General features: G+C 45.0%; 1 protein-coding gene across 2 annotated transcripts in view; it reads left to right on the forward strand.

The window, feature by feature from the left end:
* Positions 1-16,579, forward strand: part of Nrp2 (neuropilin 2) — a 119,182-nt gene extending 102,603 nt beyond the window's left edge. For both annotated transcript variants that reach the window (XM_031367698.1, XM_031367699.1), the window contains exons 16-17: positions 10,352-10,402; positions 13,277-16,579. In XM_031367698.1, the coding sequence (XP_031223558.1) occupies positions 10,352-10,402; positions 13,277-13,581 (356 nt within the window). In that variant the 3' untranslated portion in view covers positions 13,582-16,579. The remainder of the gene's footprint in view (positions 1-10,351; positions 10,403-13,276) is intronic.
* Positions 16,580-17,624: the final 1,045 nt, after the last annotated feature.

The raw sequence follows: 17,624 nt of genomic DNA on the forward strand, positions 1-17,624 counted from the left end.
CTCTCTCTCTCTCTCTCTCTCTCTCTCTCTCTTTCTCTCTCTCTCTCTCTCTCTCTCTGTGTGTGTGTCTCTGTCCCTGTATCTTGTCTCTCTGTCTCTGTTCTCTGCCTGTCTGTCTTTCTGTCTCTCAGTTCACAAGTGCATATGTCTACCTTTCAAAATGTAAAATAATACAGAAAAGGCAATATTCCATTTTATTGTTGACCAACCCCAGTCTCCTCCCTGGAAGTAACCACAAGAGGATTTGAAGCCACTTCTTTATACCTTTATAGATACACAAGTTCATGTCAAATTCTGTGGTTCAGTTTAGCTGCAGCTCACTGTGTTTTACACCAAAGTGTCGCAGTGTTTCTTCTCTTGGCTGAACAACCTGCTTCTTTTCATATGCCATCTTGAAGATCCTTCAGTAGGCATGGTCAGGTTTATTCCACCCTTTCCGGTCATATTGTGTCGATATGCCATTGTTTATTAATTGTCCCCATTTGTGGTTGTCCATGTTCAGATTGGGTCTCCTTTTCTTTTGTTTGTTTTGTTTTTTACTGTTATCATTGATAACACAATGGACATTGTTGAAGTTAGGGATTCCCGTTCGCATTTTAATAAACACTGCAAATAACTAGTGAAGGTTTATCTATGAAGGAACCAGTCTTCATTTGGGAGAATCGCAGAAACTGGGAGATAGCCATATTTGAACAAGTCACCAAACCTCTGTGACTCTCTAGAGTGGGCACAGTCAGTGCCACAGGAGACTTTGGCCAGTTTTAGGGAATTTGAAACTCAACGAGTTTTTCTCTAGGACTTAAAAAATGATTCTTAACTGCCAAGTTGTGGAGAATACAGTCCTTTCTGAAAGTGGCAGCTGTGGCCCAAGTTAATTCTGTCCCTAGGTTCAGCGAAGAGTCCTGTTGTCCATGATTAATGAGTTCTGCTTGGTTTCTCCAAAGAGTGGCTGTGCTGTGCCTCGTTGTTATTTATTTATGTTTTCTGCTGAAAAATTCATGTAAAAATATTCTTTAAGGTCATCGCACAGCATTGTACTGCAGACCGAATGATTCCAGCAACCTCAGGTAGACCCACATGCCAAGAGGACGTCTCAAATCCTAGATGTTCCCCCAAGGGGTGTTGTCCTGAGAGGAACAGATCTTGTGGGTTGAGAGGAGGCACTGATCTTTCTTCCAAGGAGGCTCAGGACTTTGGCAATGAAAGAAAGGCATTGGCAGCAGGGCTGTTCTCTGGTGGGATGTCTCGATATGTAGGCAAATCTGTCTACCCTACAGAGCTCAAGGAAGAAATAGCATCAGGAGGGGGAGCCAAGAGACCTGAGTCCAAAACACAATTCCTAACAAGAGCACTGCCTTGAGTTCCGTTATATGTGAGACAAGAGAGTCATAATAATATTGCATTAGCTCTGCTCATAGGAAACTGTGTCTAGGGCCATGTATGTGGCTTGTGGGCTTTTTCTTATCTGTCAAAGATCCAGGGCCTCTTCCTCTTGGACAGGGGACTTGAACACTTGACTCAGGAAACAGTCTCACCAGTGTGAGACCTGGTAAGCTCCAGATGCCAGGTACTACATACATTATCCTCTTTTGTCTTCTCTACATACTAGTACAATCTTGACCCCTTTGAATAACATTATCACTACTCAAAGCAAGGAATCCAACCCAGATGAGAGTGCATCTCTGCAACTCACTAGAAAGCTACCATCTCCAATGACAGTAGGAGTGTGCAAAGCACTTTGAGCTGGATGTGTCCCTGACCAAAATCTTTTTTGCTGAGGGTCTGCTAGTTATTGAAACACATTTCCGCACCAAGGACCTTTTTGTTCTTTATATATCCTTATGTACCATGGAGGTCTAGGAGAAGAGGTGTAATGACTTGGAAAGGCTATTGTGTACCTCTCAATTGCTCCTCTTGGAAAATCTCAGCATAAGGAATTGAGAACAAGAAGATGGTCATTACACTGGAACCTAGAGCAAAGCTAACATGGGTATGTCCAGAGAGCGCCAAAGGTGACTCCTCAGTCCAAGCCAACTGTAGACCAACAGTATACATGGAAACTTTCGGGCCCATCATTACTTCCTGGATCTGAAATTCCAGATAGGACCACAGTGCTTCTCTTATCTCTGCCAAGGAGGACCCAGTCTCCACCCCTCCCTTTTGTGCCCAGTGCGTCTCTGTGTCATCTTCAGACTCTCCCCTTTCCCTGACTTGGTGGTCCCTTTTCTTCTCTGCTGTATTTACACTCTCTGTACCACCCTTCTTCCAACACCATCTCCCAGAAAAATCATAGGTCAGAGTCCTTCACTCAAGTGCTTAATTGCTATTTCCACCAAAGAGAAAGGGTCTTCTCAGAAGGCAAATCTAAAAACCAACAGACTCCTTCTGCTGGGACTATAGCCCTCAGCCCCTAGCCAGCATCTAGAGATATTCCTCTAGTGAATGGATTGAGAATAGTACTGTAAAATTATACTATTGAGTAACTCATTCTTACTTATAAGAATGTCTGAGCACGCCTTTCATCCCAGCACTTGGGAGGCAGAGGCAGGCAGACTTCTGCATTCCAGGACAGCCTGGTCTACAGAGTGAGTTCCAGGGCAGCCAGGGCTACTCAGAGAAACCCTGTCTAGAAAAAAAAATAATAAAATAAAATAAAATAAAATAAAAATAAAAACAAAACAAAAACAAACAAAAAGAATGCCTGAGCAGAGCCCAACTCATAAGGGACAGGCGTGGGGACAGACTAGTAGAATTCGTTAACCTTTTAGAAAATACCCATTTAGTTTTGATTCTTCAGCCTTGCCTTCCCTCTTGGCCAGGATCGCATCAAACCACTCTACCTGAGTGGTGTGTCTTCTATGTTTACTTTACGGTTTGGGTAATAAAATGTCCCTAAAGGCTCACGTGTTGAAGGGAGAGATGACTGTCAGGAGGGTCCTGACTTCATCAATGGGTTAAGCCGCTGGTAAGGAAATACTGAGCAGGCTATTAGAATGTGGAATGTGGTTGGAGAAAGTGGGTTAATGAGGGTGTGCTTCTGAATGGTGTATCTTGTCCTTCACCACTTCTCGTGTATGTCTGTCTCTCTCTGCTTCCCAGTGGCTACTATGAGGTGAACAGCTTTGCTCTGCTCTTCCTTTCTCATCATGTTCTTTGCCTCCCTAAGAGCCCAGAGTGATGAGACCAGTGACTGCCAACTAAGTCCCGTGGAGCCATAAGGCAAAAAGCAAACAGCTCCCTCTTGTCTCTCTCAGGCATTTGGTCAGCATTGACAAGCTGACTGGCTCAGTACCTCTTGATTACTGGGACTCAGGGATAGAAGAAATGTCAAAAGTCCCCCTAGGAAAAGAAGAATCTCTGGCATATAAATTTAGAAGAATTATTTTCTTTTACATCTCTAGGAATGTGGGGAAAGAGGTAGAACGCTTTCCCCCTGAGCTTCTCTGTGCCTTCCCTGCCGTCATTTCTTAATAGAAACTAGCCCAACAAAAGAGTACAGAGAGCCAATTGCTTGTTGACACACCTACTTTGGGGGATGGAGAATATCTGGCTTTTCAAAGACTTAGTTGGTTTTTTAAAAATACCAGAATATTCTCCCTTGTCTTGTAAGCCCTTCCATATTATAAATGTCTCTCTGGCTGCATTTTTTTTTCTTATTTCCATGCCATTGGTGAGGCTCTGTGGAGACTTCCTGGGCCCAGTTGCTCATCTGCCTTCACGCCTGAAGGTGTCATTAGGTCATTTCACAGCCTTCTCATTTCCAGTTAATATTTCCAAACCTTTTAAGGGCTTCTTCCTGGTTTTTAACTACAAATAATAGAAAATAATGACTACATGCAAGCTGACACTCCCCCAGTCAGCTCATCCCAACCCCCTTTGTCTTTTCCTAATGGAAACCACATGGAAAAATTCCAAAACTTGTTTTTTTTCTGTGACCCTCTGTACATTTGATGGTACCCTGAAAGATTAAAAAAAATCCATGCTAAAGGATCATCTGGTGGGCTCCTAAATTCAGGCCAAACCCTGCAAGAGATGAAGAGCTCTCAAGTAGCCTGACTTTCTAATGCAGATTTGGCAAAGGCTGTAGCGAACATCTGAACTTCTGGCTCCTCACTGCAACTGGGGATGAACAAACTGAATTAGGGAAATTAAGTGTGGTGGGGAGGGAGAACCCTCAGCCAACACTAAATGTGAAACCAAATTAAACATTTTGAAGCGCCAAGAAATATCTCTTTAGTCCTCCATTATTTCTGGTTTATTGAGATCTCAGTGTTGTGCTTCCTGCTGGGGGAAAAATATAAAACAGAGTGGCTGAGAGAATTTTCTGAAGACGACTTCCACCTGAATGACCCATTGATTTAGCTGGCTGCTGTGGATGTGGGTCTGGGTGTGGGTGTGGGAGGGGTGCTTCAAGAACTTGGAATCAAATCCAACAGCAGCTCTCAGCAGCCAAGAGTGTCTCCCAGATAAATCACAGGCTGAGAACAAGGCGCTGAAAATCCTTAGCTTGCTTTCGGTCTCTGGATGATTTGTTCAGTGACTTCTTGCATTTTTCTACCTTCCTCAGTCCACTTCATCTACAAAAGAGAAGTGTTGACACCTGGAACCTGCGCAAATGAAAATGTCCAGAGGCTCTTGAATTCTTTTAAAGCTCCTTGAATGTCAGTGATTTCAGTAGTCATCAAGACTAGCTTTCTATAAGCTGATATTGCCCAGCCGCGGTTAAGGCGGAGACGTAAGATGGGGCCACAGGGTACCCATTTCATCAGGTCTCCAGTCTCCAGTAAACAGCAGTCGTTCCCAAGTCAAACAAGCAAGTGTTGAAAATGTGGAACTTACGTGACTCCCAATGCTCTGTGCTTTCCATGTTCTTCGAAGTGACTTAAGAGACAGGGCTGGGGTAAGAAATGATCAGGGATAGTGTGAATGACGGAACTCTTGTGTTTGGAAGTCTCCTTGTGTATGTCAACCCTCAACCAGAAAGGTGGGTGATGGGGGCTGAAGAGACAGATAGCTCAGCTGGTAAGAATGTATACTGTCTTGTAGATGACCAGCTCACAACCACCTCTAACTCCAGTTCCAGGAGATCCAATACCCTCTTCTGGCTTCTGTGGCCATTCACAAATGTATATCGTGCACTCTCACAAGTACAATTTAAAACAAGCAAAGTAAATCTTTTAAAAAAAGAAAAGAAAAGAAAGAAAAGAAAGAAAGAAAGGAAGAAAGGAAGAAAGAAAGAAAGAAATGCTAATGATGGAATTCCAGAGCAGAGGGGCACAGGTTGGACTCAGGGAAGGAGGTCATGATAGGGAGGGGCTCTGACACCTAGGACCAATCAAAGGATCATCTGTCCCTGACCTGCTCCTGGGCACCCATGCCACCCCTGTTCTGGTACAAAGTGATGCTTATGCCAAGCATTCCGCTGAGTGTCTTTGCCCCATGCACTGGGTGGCAAGTCTGGTCTCTTAAGACCCTGCCTAGAGTTGTCATGTAAGAAAATCAATGTGTATCGTGTTCTGAAATGATCCCATGCAAGTGACCCAGGGGTGGACTGTCTTACATTATTTATCTGAAAGAAGCCAGCGGTTTGAAACAGACTACCCATTCCCCTGGCAATCTTGTGAAGTTCCTTTTACGGTGCAGAAAGTACACAGAACACTGTCAAGGCTGATAGCCTCACAGTAAACCATAGCATAGCAAGTGGAGAATGTGAAGGCTGAGAATTTCCTGTTAGAAACTGCAGAAAGGCAAACGAATGAAGGCATGCTAACCCCAGAGAATCCCAATGGGAGGAGAGAGAGAGAGACAGAGAGAGAGAGAGAGAGAGAGAGAGAGAGAGAGAGAGAGAGAGAGAGAGAGAGAGAGAGAGAATGAATGTGAGAACAAGAACCCCTATTGGAGAGGTTGGTGGGCATTTCCCAGCAGCAGGTAGGCGTGTCAAGGGGTGTCCTCCCAGCTAGCAGTGTAGTCTGACAGTATCAGGCAGTATTCCACCCCCTTAGGGAGAAACACTTTCCATTAGAGGAGGCTGCTTGTGACGGGGCGTGGCTGCTCACCATTTGTGCTGTAGTGCACAGTGTGCTAAGCAGGACCCTACCACACTTGACTCTTCTAGGATGACTCTGGAGCTGTCCAGAGAGGATTTAGTAACTAGCTACGGTATCTCTCTTTCTGAAACACAGCATAACAGGAGCTGTGTAAGAACTTGAGACACTCATCATCTTGTGACTACGGGCTCTTGATCCTGTAAAAAGAAGGGAGACCTGAGGAGACATGAGGACTCCTGGGTCTCGGTCGGATTTCCATTGCAACATCAGTGGCACCAGCGTGTTGTTCATTGGGTTGCTTTCATTCTGAAATGGAGGCAACTCTGCCGCCTTGGCTGCTCAAACTATGTTATCTAGCAGCTTTCAGTCATCTGAGTTTGTCGCCTCATCTCACTGCACTGGTCTTCAGCTGCTAAGAGTAGGCAGAGCTCTGCCTCACTGGTGGATAAATGCAAGGTGGGAGATTTGTGAGTCAGAAAGGATTGCAAACCAAAAAGCCAAAAGACAAATGTGTGGGTGAAAAGGCTCAGATGTGATCCTGACAGTCAAACAGATGTGGACATGGAATGCCCCCAAGCCCACCCTGCAGTAGTCTGAACTCTGAAATATCTAACTCCCTGCTCCCACAACTTCCTAGCTGACAAGGGTCCCCTGGGCTCCAGCAGCACTGTGGAGTCATTTTTCCCTTATGCTATTCTAGTGTCTTTGTTTCCCAGTCATACTGATGTAGCTTAATGGTAGAGACCAGATCCCATACATCTTTGCTACCCAAATCCCTTAGTGTGGTCTCTGGGCACCTAGTAAACCTTCTTTATAAGTTATGCTTGGCCAGTTGGTTAGTTGAGACTGTGCTTTGAATGTGGTTCAGCCTCTTCTTTTGGGGTGATACCTATCATGGAAATCTCAAAGCTCTGAACTTCAGATCACAGATACGAAGTCTTTAGAAGATTCCAGCAAAGTGATAAGCTAGCAATGCAGCCACAAGTCTAGAGGATGCACACCTTGCCACTTGGGATCCCAGGCAAGGCGGATGCTTGGTTTCTGTAGGATAGAGTGGAGAGGCTGGGGTGATGGCTCAGTTGGCATCATAAGTGTAAGGACCCAAGTTTAATCTTCAGAAGCCACGTTAAAATGCTAAGTGTGATTATATATGCTTATAATCCCCAGCACTAGATATGGTGAAACAGATCTCTTGGGCTCACTGGCCATCCAGGCTTGCTGGACTGGCAAGTTCCAAGCCAAGTGAGAGACTGTCTTAAAAAAAAAAAACAAAAAAAAAAAAAACAAGAAAAGCAAGGTGAGGAATAATATTTGAGGCTACCCTCTTGCTTCCATGTGCATTTATACACACACACACACACACACACACACACACACACACACACGGATAGAGTAGTAGAGATGTGTGTAGTAATGCAGTGTACTCCCTAGAGAATCTGAACAGGTTTCAGTGCTCCCATTAGTCCAGTTAGTTTGAGTAACCAAGTGTGCCAGGTAGCCATTGCGTTAGGCCTTGAGAGTCAGCAGTCAGGCTCTGTGGTCAGACTGGCCTTAGATTGACTCCACACAGAGACCAAGAACAAAACAGAGTAATGGGAGCACAAAGGTTGCCAGTGGAAGTCCTGTGGGTGGTGAGATCTCTTCCTGACCTGTCCTGCTGTGCGGCGTGGCTCATTTCACTCTCCTTAGCCTACCTCACACTCACAAACACACCTTACCATTAATATGATTTTGGATCATCTTCTCCAGACGTTTCTCCCATTGCGATTAGATTCTAAATCCTTGTCATCTCCAACCTGTCCTCGGTTTCCCAGCTGGCTCGGCATCCCGAGACTGACATTTCTCCCTCCCACACAGCTGCTACCTCACTCCCTGCCTGGTGCTCAAACTTATCCTTCTTCCTGTCTCATGTGGGAGCCAGGACCCCTCCTTCTGGACTTTGTGACAGCAACTGCCCATCCTTCTCTTACTTTGTCTTTGCCAGAACTCCAATACTTCCTATACCAACCACCTTCTTGCAGCCTTCATCCAAAAAAACAAAAACAAAAACAAAAACAAAAGAAAAAACCCAATAAATAAAAGCATCCCTAGTTTTACTTAGTGTGAGCAACTGAAAAAGCAAGGAGCCAGTGAAAAGCAAAGACGCTTTTGAGAGAAAAATCTCTTAATCAAATACAGATATCAAGAGCATGAGCAAGGGGACTGGAGAAATTGCTATCAAAGTAAATTGGTTTTGTACAAATGTTCCTTTTATTTGGGTTTTCCCCAGTGGGCTATTCTCTCTTTAAGGCTTGGCGAACAGATGCGATTTTGAAAACGTTGATTAACTTATCCTTTCCTTGACCCCTTCCCACTCACCCAGATTCCTGGGATCGTGATTATTCCAAGAGCAGAGCTGAGCCACTGAAGTGTTTCTTACCTTAAGTGGCCTTTGATTCTCCAGGTGCAGAATCTCAGCTGGGGCTGAGCAAGCAATTCCATTGAAACTTAGGGATGGGCCAGTTCTTAGGAAGCCACTTAGGGAAGGGCCAGTTCTTAGGAAGCTGTCTCATCCAGTCCTCTGCCTCTAGGGATGACAGCCCTAGTAGGAAATGTGCTCACCGTCACTGCTACCCATTTGCCTTTTCCCTTCAAGGCCAACGCCACATTGTCCCTCTCTAGTCTATGATCAGCAGTGGCCTGGTCTTCTCCGGGAATGAGATGGAGCAAGGTGACACTCCATTCTCCAAGATGTTTTCTGTTCTTTGACAGAGACCCAACACCTAAATAAAGTACAGGGTTTGGCCCCACAGTCACTGGTAAGAGCCCCCAAGGTTCTTGCCCATATCTGACTCACATTGTCTTATCCAGGATTCTGTATCCTCTGCTCATGAAGATATGAAGACATATGAGCATTCCATCAAAGTGATTAATTGTCAGGAATGTGAGCTTTTTCCAGCTTCCTCTTGTTTTTCAGTACATAATCCTATTTTTAAAAAAGGCTGGGTTGACTTTCATAAGCTCACTGTGATCCCTGTGACAGACACCACCTGTGTCTTGTCCAATCATCTTCACATTTTCATTCCAAAGAAACAGCCTGCTTTGTGGGGGACCTGGAGAATAATGGGCACCGAGGTAGGAAAGCTGGCATGGCCTGCAGGTGCCAGTTGCTATGCTACAGGCATGCCAGGAACAGGTTGGACTCACAGAGGACTAGCGCCACATGGCAGTGGTCCTTTCCCGTGAATCTTGGCAGCTTGTTCCGGGTGTCCTTTTCTAGAGGCCGAGGGGGTGTGAGCATGCTTCAGCACTCTGGCCAGGAACGAAGAAGACTTTTAATATGATTGGAAATTAGTAGATTTCCAGGGCGACAGTGATAGATCCATCCTCAGTTCAGTTCACGGTCAAGGTGATGGTCTCCTGTACATGACACTGATGAACAAGACGTTCCATGTAGTCTATACAGTTCTTCTTAGGGCTACTTCTCACTTCCTGGAGGTTTTAGGTGTCCCAGTCAGCTTGAGACATGGGCAGCAATGAAAAGACCCTGTTTATTATCACATATTGGTCTCTCTTTTTTGATGTTTTAGCATTTTAGATGGGTAATTTTCAAAGGTCCTGTTTCTATAAGTTGGACAGTTTTGTGCATAAAATCACCCATCTTACACAAAGATGGGCAATGATCATACTGGAAAATTTCAGAGCAAATTAACTCTATTCGAGCCTGGACTAGTCAGATTGGGTGCCTATGTTTGATCTGTTCTAAACGGGGGTAGGGGGTGAGGAGGGGGAAACAACATAAAAATAGCCTGGGATAAGAAGGCAAGAGATAGCCCCACACACGTGAGAGGAGGGCACTGAGACATTCTTCCAGTTCTTTCATATTAAGCCCTCTAAGGATGAAGCATAACTCTTTCAGTTGCCCTATGTCTTCTTAGGTACACACATATGGGGAGATGCAGTTGGCTACACTAAGTATGTGACATTGTAATGGTGACTGGGGATGTAATGTAGGCGCTGAGGGGCCCTCCTAGAAACCTGGAATCTCAACTGGTAATGAACGACAGATACGGGAACACAAGAGGCTGAGCTTACTTGCCACTGGAGATGAGGCCTTTCTTGGTTTGTTTTCTGGTCATTGTTGGAAGAGAGCTCCTTTGTAGGAGAACCCAGCAGTGTGCATGCAAAGTGACCTTACAGTAGGTATGATTCTCTAGACACGAACCATGATGCGAGTTGGGCTCAACAATGGTTGGCTTTTTGCCTTGTAGCTGTGATGACAAAATTTCTGATAATTTCCTTTTTTTCTTATTTTATTTTCATAGTGGACATCCCAGAAATCCATGGGGGAGAGGGCTATGAAGATGAGATTGATGGTGGGTATTACTATGATTTAATAGATAATCACGAAATTCAAACTTTGGTTATAAAAACATCAACAAAAATAATGTGCTGGCTATTGGAGGACCCAAATTTAGAACTATCGGTCAGAAATACAAGGGAAAAGGACCCAGAGAAGAATGAGGGAACCATTAATTACCTTGCCAGGGTCAAAGCTCCAGATTTAGAAAGCTTACCGGATCCCCTTGGCCTAATCTGAAACAGGCCCCTAGTTCAAGCAACTTTCTCTATGGATGGACTTCAAACCTGGAAAATCCCTTCAGAAGTGTAAAGTGAGCCCCTCTCTGCCGTCACTGCTTGACCCCCGTCCTCTTTGCTGTCACTGATTGACCCCTATGCCCTCTTCCACAGAAAGGACAGAGTGAATTATCAGAACGTGAACAGTCTCAAGCTAGCGTGAACAGCTCATTCTACCTCTTAAAGGGGAACTTCGTAACACTATACAAGATACCAGACCTTACTTAGTGAAGATTTAGGGCTTTTGTCCACACTGCCCACCTCATATGTTCATATTTATTCCAAACTCTAGCTTTGCATTTCAAATGCACGTACTCAGGAAGCTAATTCCAGAGTCTTGGGAGGGGGTGCAAACACATAGATGTTATTTCTGCCATCAGCTCAGCAGTGGGAGTGCCAGGCCTGATCTTTAGGATCCCACTCAGAGAGCAACCTCAGACCAAGCGTGAACATTTAGGAGAACAGTTGCTTTTCACCTGACCTTAATCAGAAACTTAAGATGTCATTATAGAAACTAGAGTGACAAACCCAAACAGCACCTTGTCAGCTGGCTGCAGGATCTCCCTGCAAAACCCACTCCTTTTATGGACAAAAGCGCACAACTGGCCTATATGGGAGTCTGCAGGAGATCAAACAGAAGCGCTAAAAAGCAAAGCGCAGGGAGGAGGATGCAGAATGCTGGCTCCTGGCCCTGTGTTAACTGCTTGCTCACTGCCAGGTGCGGGTTACTGGTCACCAAGTCCTTCACACCTCACATGTCTTGTTCCTACACTAGACATGTAAGGATATCCTTTTCTTCAGGTGACTGGAGCAAAGCTTGTCCTAGATGAAGGTGTGCTCAAGGCTGGCTCCTTCTGAAAGCTGTAAGGATCTTCCTCCCTCTCTCTCTCTCTCTCTCTCTCTCTCTCTCTCTCTCTCTCTCTCTCTCTCTCTCATACACACACACACACATACTCCCTCTCTCTCTCCCTCCCCATTGTACCTTCCCTCCCCCTCACTCACTCTCTCTCTGTCTGTCTCTCTGTCTGTCTCTGTCTGTCTCTCTGTCTCTGTCTTTGTCTCTCTGTCTCTCTCTGTCTCTCTCTGTCTCTGTCTTTGTCTCTCTGTCTCTCTGTCTCTCTCTGTCTCTCTCTGTCTCTGTCTCGCAGTCTCTCTCTCTCTCACACACACACACACTAACTCTCTCTCTCCCTCCCCATTGTACCTTCCCTCCCCCTCACTCACTCTCTCTGTCTGTCTCTCTGTCTGTCTGCTTCTCTGTCTGTCTCTCTGTGTCTGTCTGTCTCTCTCTCTCTCTCTCTCTCTCTCTCTCTCTCTCTCTCTCTCTCTTTCTCTTCCTCCCTCCCTCCCTCTCATCGGCTTGTGCATGAGCGTTTCCATATTTGCTCATGTCTGTGTTCTCTCTCCCTTTCCATGAGGGGTACCAGTCAGATTGGGGTTAGGGCCCAGCCTAATGGCCTCTTCTTGTTGCTCAGCAAAGTCCATGACTCCTAATAAGATCACATTTAATAAAGCACTAAGGGTTTGAACTTAAGCAAGAACAGTGGAGGCCAATTGAACCTGTATCAATAAAGTATCCACGTAGGGGAGTCCTGAGGTCCAGGAAGGACTTCTGCTATGTACATAGCCAGGAATGTTAAGTGCAGAAGCTCATGACATGAGAACAACCTCAGCAAGTCCTTCGATTTAACTTGAAGCAGTTGGAAATGAGGAATGAGAAGGCAAACAAAGAAGTGTGCCTGAGACACATGGCCATCCTGTGTGTTGCAAAGTAACCCCAAGGAGTCTGTTAAAGCCTGAGGGTTGGAGGTACAACATAGTGGTGACACACCTGCTTAGCATGCATAAGGCCCTGGGTTTGAGTGTCCCCAGCAAAAACAAACAACAGAAAATCTGAGCTTATATAATGTAAGCCAGCTTACTTAAGTCTCAGATATTTATTATCTGTCTATCTATCTATCTATCTATCTATCTATCTATCTATCTATCTATCTTGTGGTGCAAGGGATTAAATTTAGGACCCCATCCATTTTCAGCAGATGCTCTATCACCAACTATATCACCGGTCCTTAGAGATCAAGTCTGTAGGGGCTGGAGCAGCAGTTCAGTTGGCAAAGTGCTTGGCTAGCATAAGCTGAGCCCTGAGTTTGATCCCTAACACTACATAAAAGTGGATATGGTGGATAGTCCCACTACTCATGAAGTAGAGGCAAGTTCAAGGCCAGCCTGGGATACCCTTTATAAATAAATAAAATGATATAATACATGTAATATATATAATATGTAATATATTATAGAATATATGTAACATATGTTATATATATATGGAGAGACAGAAACACAGAGAGAGCACTTATTCTGTGCCAGGCTACAAGCACTTGACAATTACTAATTCACTTAATCCTCCTAATAACCCAGGGAGGTCATTTTATTGCCATCTCCACTTTATGATGAAAAACTGAAGAAAGAGAAGGACTCAGGTCACATGCCTCAAATGGCACAGCTAGGACTTAGCAAGGTTCCCAAGTGCCTGCTAAGCCCTAAAGGGACTTGGGTCTGGGGAGCCTCAGTTTTGTCTCCATGCCTACAATCTTGTGTATTTTGTGCCGTAGATGAGTATGAAGGAGATTGGAACAACTCTTCTTCCTCTACCTCAGGGGCCGGTGGCCCCTCATCTGGCAAAGAAAAGAGCTGGCTGTACACACTGGACCCCATCCTGATCACCATCATCGCCATGAGCTCACTGGGTGTCCTGCTGGGGGCCACCTGTGCGGGTCTCCTCCTCTACTGCACCTGCTCCTATTCGGGTCTGAGTTCGAGGAGCTGCACCACACTGGAGAACTACAACTTTGAGCTTTACGATGGCCTCAAGCACAAAGTCAAGATCAATCACCAGAAGTGCTGCTCAGAGGCATGACCGATTGTGTCCCAATCGCTTCTGGCATTTCATTCCAGTGAGAGGGGCTAGCGAAGATTACAGTTTTGGTTTTTTTTTTACCTTTGGAAACTGAATGCCATAATCTGGATCAAACTGTTCCAGAATACTGAAGGTATGGACAGGACAGACAGGCCAGTCTAGGGAGAAAGGGAGATGCAGCCGTGAAGGGGATCGTTGCCCACCGAGGACTGTGGTGGTCAAGTTAATGCAGGAACCAGGCCGTGTTCCCTGCCGGGACACAGACAGGAGCGCATCTCTTTGGAGTCACAGTTCTGTTTCCTTTGTGGGTTTGTTATGATTATGGTTGCTATTGTTATATTTTATTTTATTTTTTGGTCTGTGAGCAACTCAAAGAGGCAGAAGTGGATGGCTTATCCGGTGCAGAAAGTGGAGAGATCAGCACTATTCTCCACATCTCTTTCTAGTCAACACTTGAAAAGCAAAGGGGCTTTTCAGCCCTTCCATCCTGAGAAATGGAACTTAAGAAACAAAAGCCACCCATTTTAGCTCACCCTCAGGTGGTCTCCCAACTCAAGAGACTTGCTGGGGTGTGGTTCTGCCAGCCAACCCTAGGAGCTGCCGTTTCAGTCCTAGCATATTGAAGTAGGATGTTATTGCCTTTAGCTTTTTTTAATCCAGGGGAAGATTGCCATTTTAGGGTCAGCTTGAACAATTCTTTCTTATATAAGATTTAAAGTGAACCAGAACAGAAACTTCATACACCAGAATCCATAGACACACCTCTATGGTTAGACACAGATAAGCCTTAAAATGCTTTGATGACTGGGTGCCATTCCTTAATCTAGACCCAGAGTTTGTGGCTGTGGGGTGTCCCTTCTGGGGCCTTGGCTGGTTGCTTTGCCTTTTATTTTCCCTCCTATTTGTTCTTCTACAACGTATACATATATTCACATATGCACACAGCATGCTCATATGCAGCTCATGTGCACCCACACGCTCACACACACACACACACACACACACACAGGGGTGGGGGGAGAGGAAGGGAGAGATTTTGCAGTCTCCAATCTTTAGTCTCAGAGCAGAGGGAAAGAATAACAAAGGAGAGAGAAACGCAGCCTGTATTAGGAAGAATGGCCAGTGTGGACAGAGACATTTTGTTGAATCAGTCTCCTTGATAGGAGGTTAAGAACATTGATTTCTTGTGGGAGGCTACATCCTTAACAGGGATGTAAGTGCAAGGACATGTACTTCTACCCACAAGTCTGCAGGTTCTATGGATGGAGCAGTTCACACACAGCTTCAACCTCAGGAGACCTGAGTTCTTATTCATACACATATGTGCCATGTACACACACACACACACACACACACACACACACACACACACAGCAGTTCATGTGTTTTTAATTAAGTGCCTTGAAAACAATGAAGAAAAGTGTATTTTCCGCTAGGTAGGACTCACCAGTCTCACAAGATAAGGCATTCCTCCTGCTTCTCCTGCCCCAGTGACTCCATTCCCAGACTCCATCTACCCACTGCTGACCCACAGTGGACTGAGTCTGGCCACCCCCAGGGGGAAAAATCAGAGCCCTAGATGACTCCAGAAAGGGAGGCATCAGGAAGAGAATGAAATCGTGTGAAGGATAAGATTGTCCTCATCAAGATCCAAATCTTGACTTTGTGTTAATGCCTAAAGATTGTCTGTGCCCTAGAAATACGTTCTAAGCCCCACCAGTATGTCCGGACTGTTGCATATCAGTGGTAAACTGTCTGACCATTTTTGCTGCTGTGATCACCCACAATTTCATTTGTCTTGTACCCAGGCAAAAGGGGGAGGGTGAACGGGACTGGCTGTGGTCCCTTTAAATGTTAACTTATGAAAACCCTAGTTCAGATGGTAATGTTACAGTGTTTTGTATGCAGAGGGGGAACAGTCATACGACAGCTATTTATTCCCTGGTGTGTGTGTGTGTATGTGTGTGTGTGTGTGTGTTTCTTGCCCTTGAGTTCTCTGTATCTACTGTGTATGTGAGTGGTAACGTGGGACTCAGTGCTGGTGTTGTGATTTTGACCTAGAGCCTGAGTGTTACTGCTGATCTTGGCACTCGTTGGCACAGTGGTAGAGGTGAAAAGTTCATTTGTCTAGCCCAGGGGGCATAGCATTAGGAGCCCTCTGAGCTGGGCATGCAGTAGAAGAAAGTTGGTATTTAGCTCACCCTCCTCTTCACCCCCCCATGCAGCTAGGATTCAGAAAGCTGGGGGTTTCTAAGGAGGAGAGAAGTGCCCACCCACTCTGGGGTCCTGGCCCTCACATGCCCAGTGGACCATTTACCATAATTCCCCCCAAAGGCCAGCCCTGTCTAAACTTATGTGCAACTCAACCTGCATCCCTCTACAAATCCTGCATCCACTTCACTTTGGCTGATTTGAGGCTCTGGGTGGGTCTTGAGGGCCGAACAGAAGCAGGGTCCCCAGGGCTACATTGTAGATACCTCACCAAGGCTGGAGGCTGGTCTGTTGTAAGATGTAAAGAAAGACAACTGGGTCTGATTCTAACTTAGCCAGGGGACACCTTGGCGCATCTGTTATCTGTATCTGCAGGTAGGCTAGCTGGCCCGTCTCCTTGAATTGTTCCCTTTGGGAAATCTAATTCACAGTATTGATCTCCTTTTTTTTGCCTTGTACTGAATGACACATTACCTCCACGCTCTCCCGGACGAAGCGGTCCACAGGGCCACAGGGTTGCTTTCTCTCTTTTGTGGGGATGGGGAGTTGGCAGGGATGAGGGTCCAAGGAATGAGCATGAATGACAAGAAAACAAGGGGAACATTTAGCTTTTCCAGGGTGTGCAGTTAAAGGTATTTGACCATTCACTGGCTGAGCCAGATCACGGGAACTCGAGAGCTTTTACTGTGATTCTTCAATGTAAAAAATAAAACAATGTCAGACTGTGTTTATATGATTTGTATAAAGCCTTTTTAAGATTACTATTTAAATAAACATTATACCAGAACTATTTTTCCTACATTGTCATTCTTGAGGACAAAGAGAGCTGGGACTTGAGTGACCAGATTGTCTCATGTGCTGGAGACTTTTCTGGATTTTACCACTCAAAGTTTTGTGTCTTGGAAAATTCTTTAAGTTATTCATCTTAGACAGCTATAACAGGATACTGTACATCAGGCAACTTAGACTTAACCATTTAATGCTTAGTGCTGGAGATTGAGATCAAGTTCAAGCAACTACCAGCACATTTAGTCTTCCTAATTTGTAGACATCGACTTTCCCTTCATGTACCGTCTGGCTTTCCCTCCGTGAGTTTCTTTGTCTGTTTCTTCTTCTAAGAGTATTAACTCCATCCTTGCAACCCAGTTTAAACTACTATCTAAGACCCCCCCCCCACGACCTCCTAATACCATCTCAGAGGAAGTGAGATTCTCAGTATATGAATTTGGAGAAAATACAAACACCCTTAATTGTGAATGAATTCACATGGTTGGTCATTCTCTTAGGACAATATTACTTGACATTGGAGTTAATAGGTTGTACAACTTGTTGGCATTTTATAAAATGAAGATATTCTGAAGTCAACAATGGCTTCTCCAGCCACATGAAACACCTAACTAACTGTAGATCTCTCCTGGTAGACTTCAGGAGCCTTGATCCCCGCCTACTACCCATCCTTTCTTGTGTCTGCCATCTCAGATTCCATGCTGCTCTCTTTCTTCTCTGACTTGATTCTCAACCTCAAGGCCTAGGAGAGATCTCCAGGCCTGGCCCTGGGCCAGCAGCACTGCCATCAATTGCCGCTTACTTGAGATGCATACTTTGGGTCCTCTCCCAGATTTAATGAATCAGAAGCTCTGGGAATGCCTAGGTGAGTTCTGTATTTCAAAAACCCACCAGGGAATCCTGTTGCTTTTTCTGTTTTAGGAACCACTGGTCTCTAGTCTGGGTATTATTCTCTAATTCAATATATGTGTTCCAAATGTTTTCTTCCATTCTATGAGTTGTGTTTTCATTTAGTTTTTATTTTTCAATTATTTCTTTTAGTTTTG

This window comes from Mastomys coucha, unplaced genomic scaffold, assembly GCF_008632895.1.
Source record: "Mastomys coucha isolate ucsf_1 unplaced genomic scaffold, UCSF_Mcou_1 pScaffold14, whole genome shotgun sequence".
In the NCBI taxonomy this organism is placed as follows: domain Eukaryota; kingdom Metazoa; phylum Chordata; class Mammalia; order Rodentia; family Muridae; genus Mastomys; species Mastomys coucha.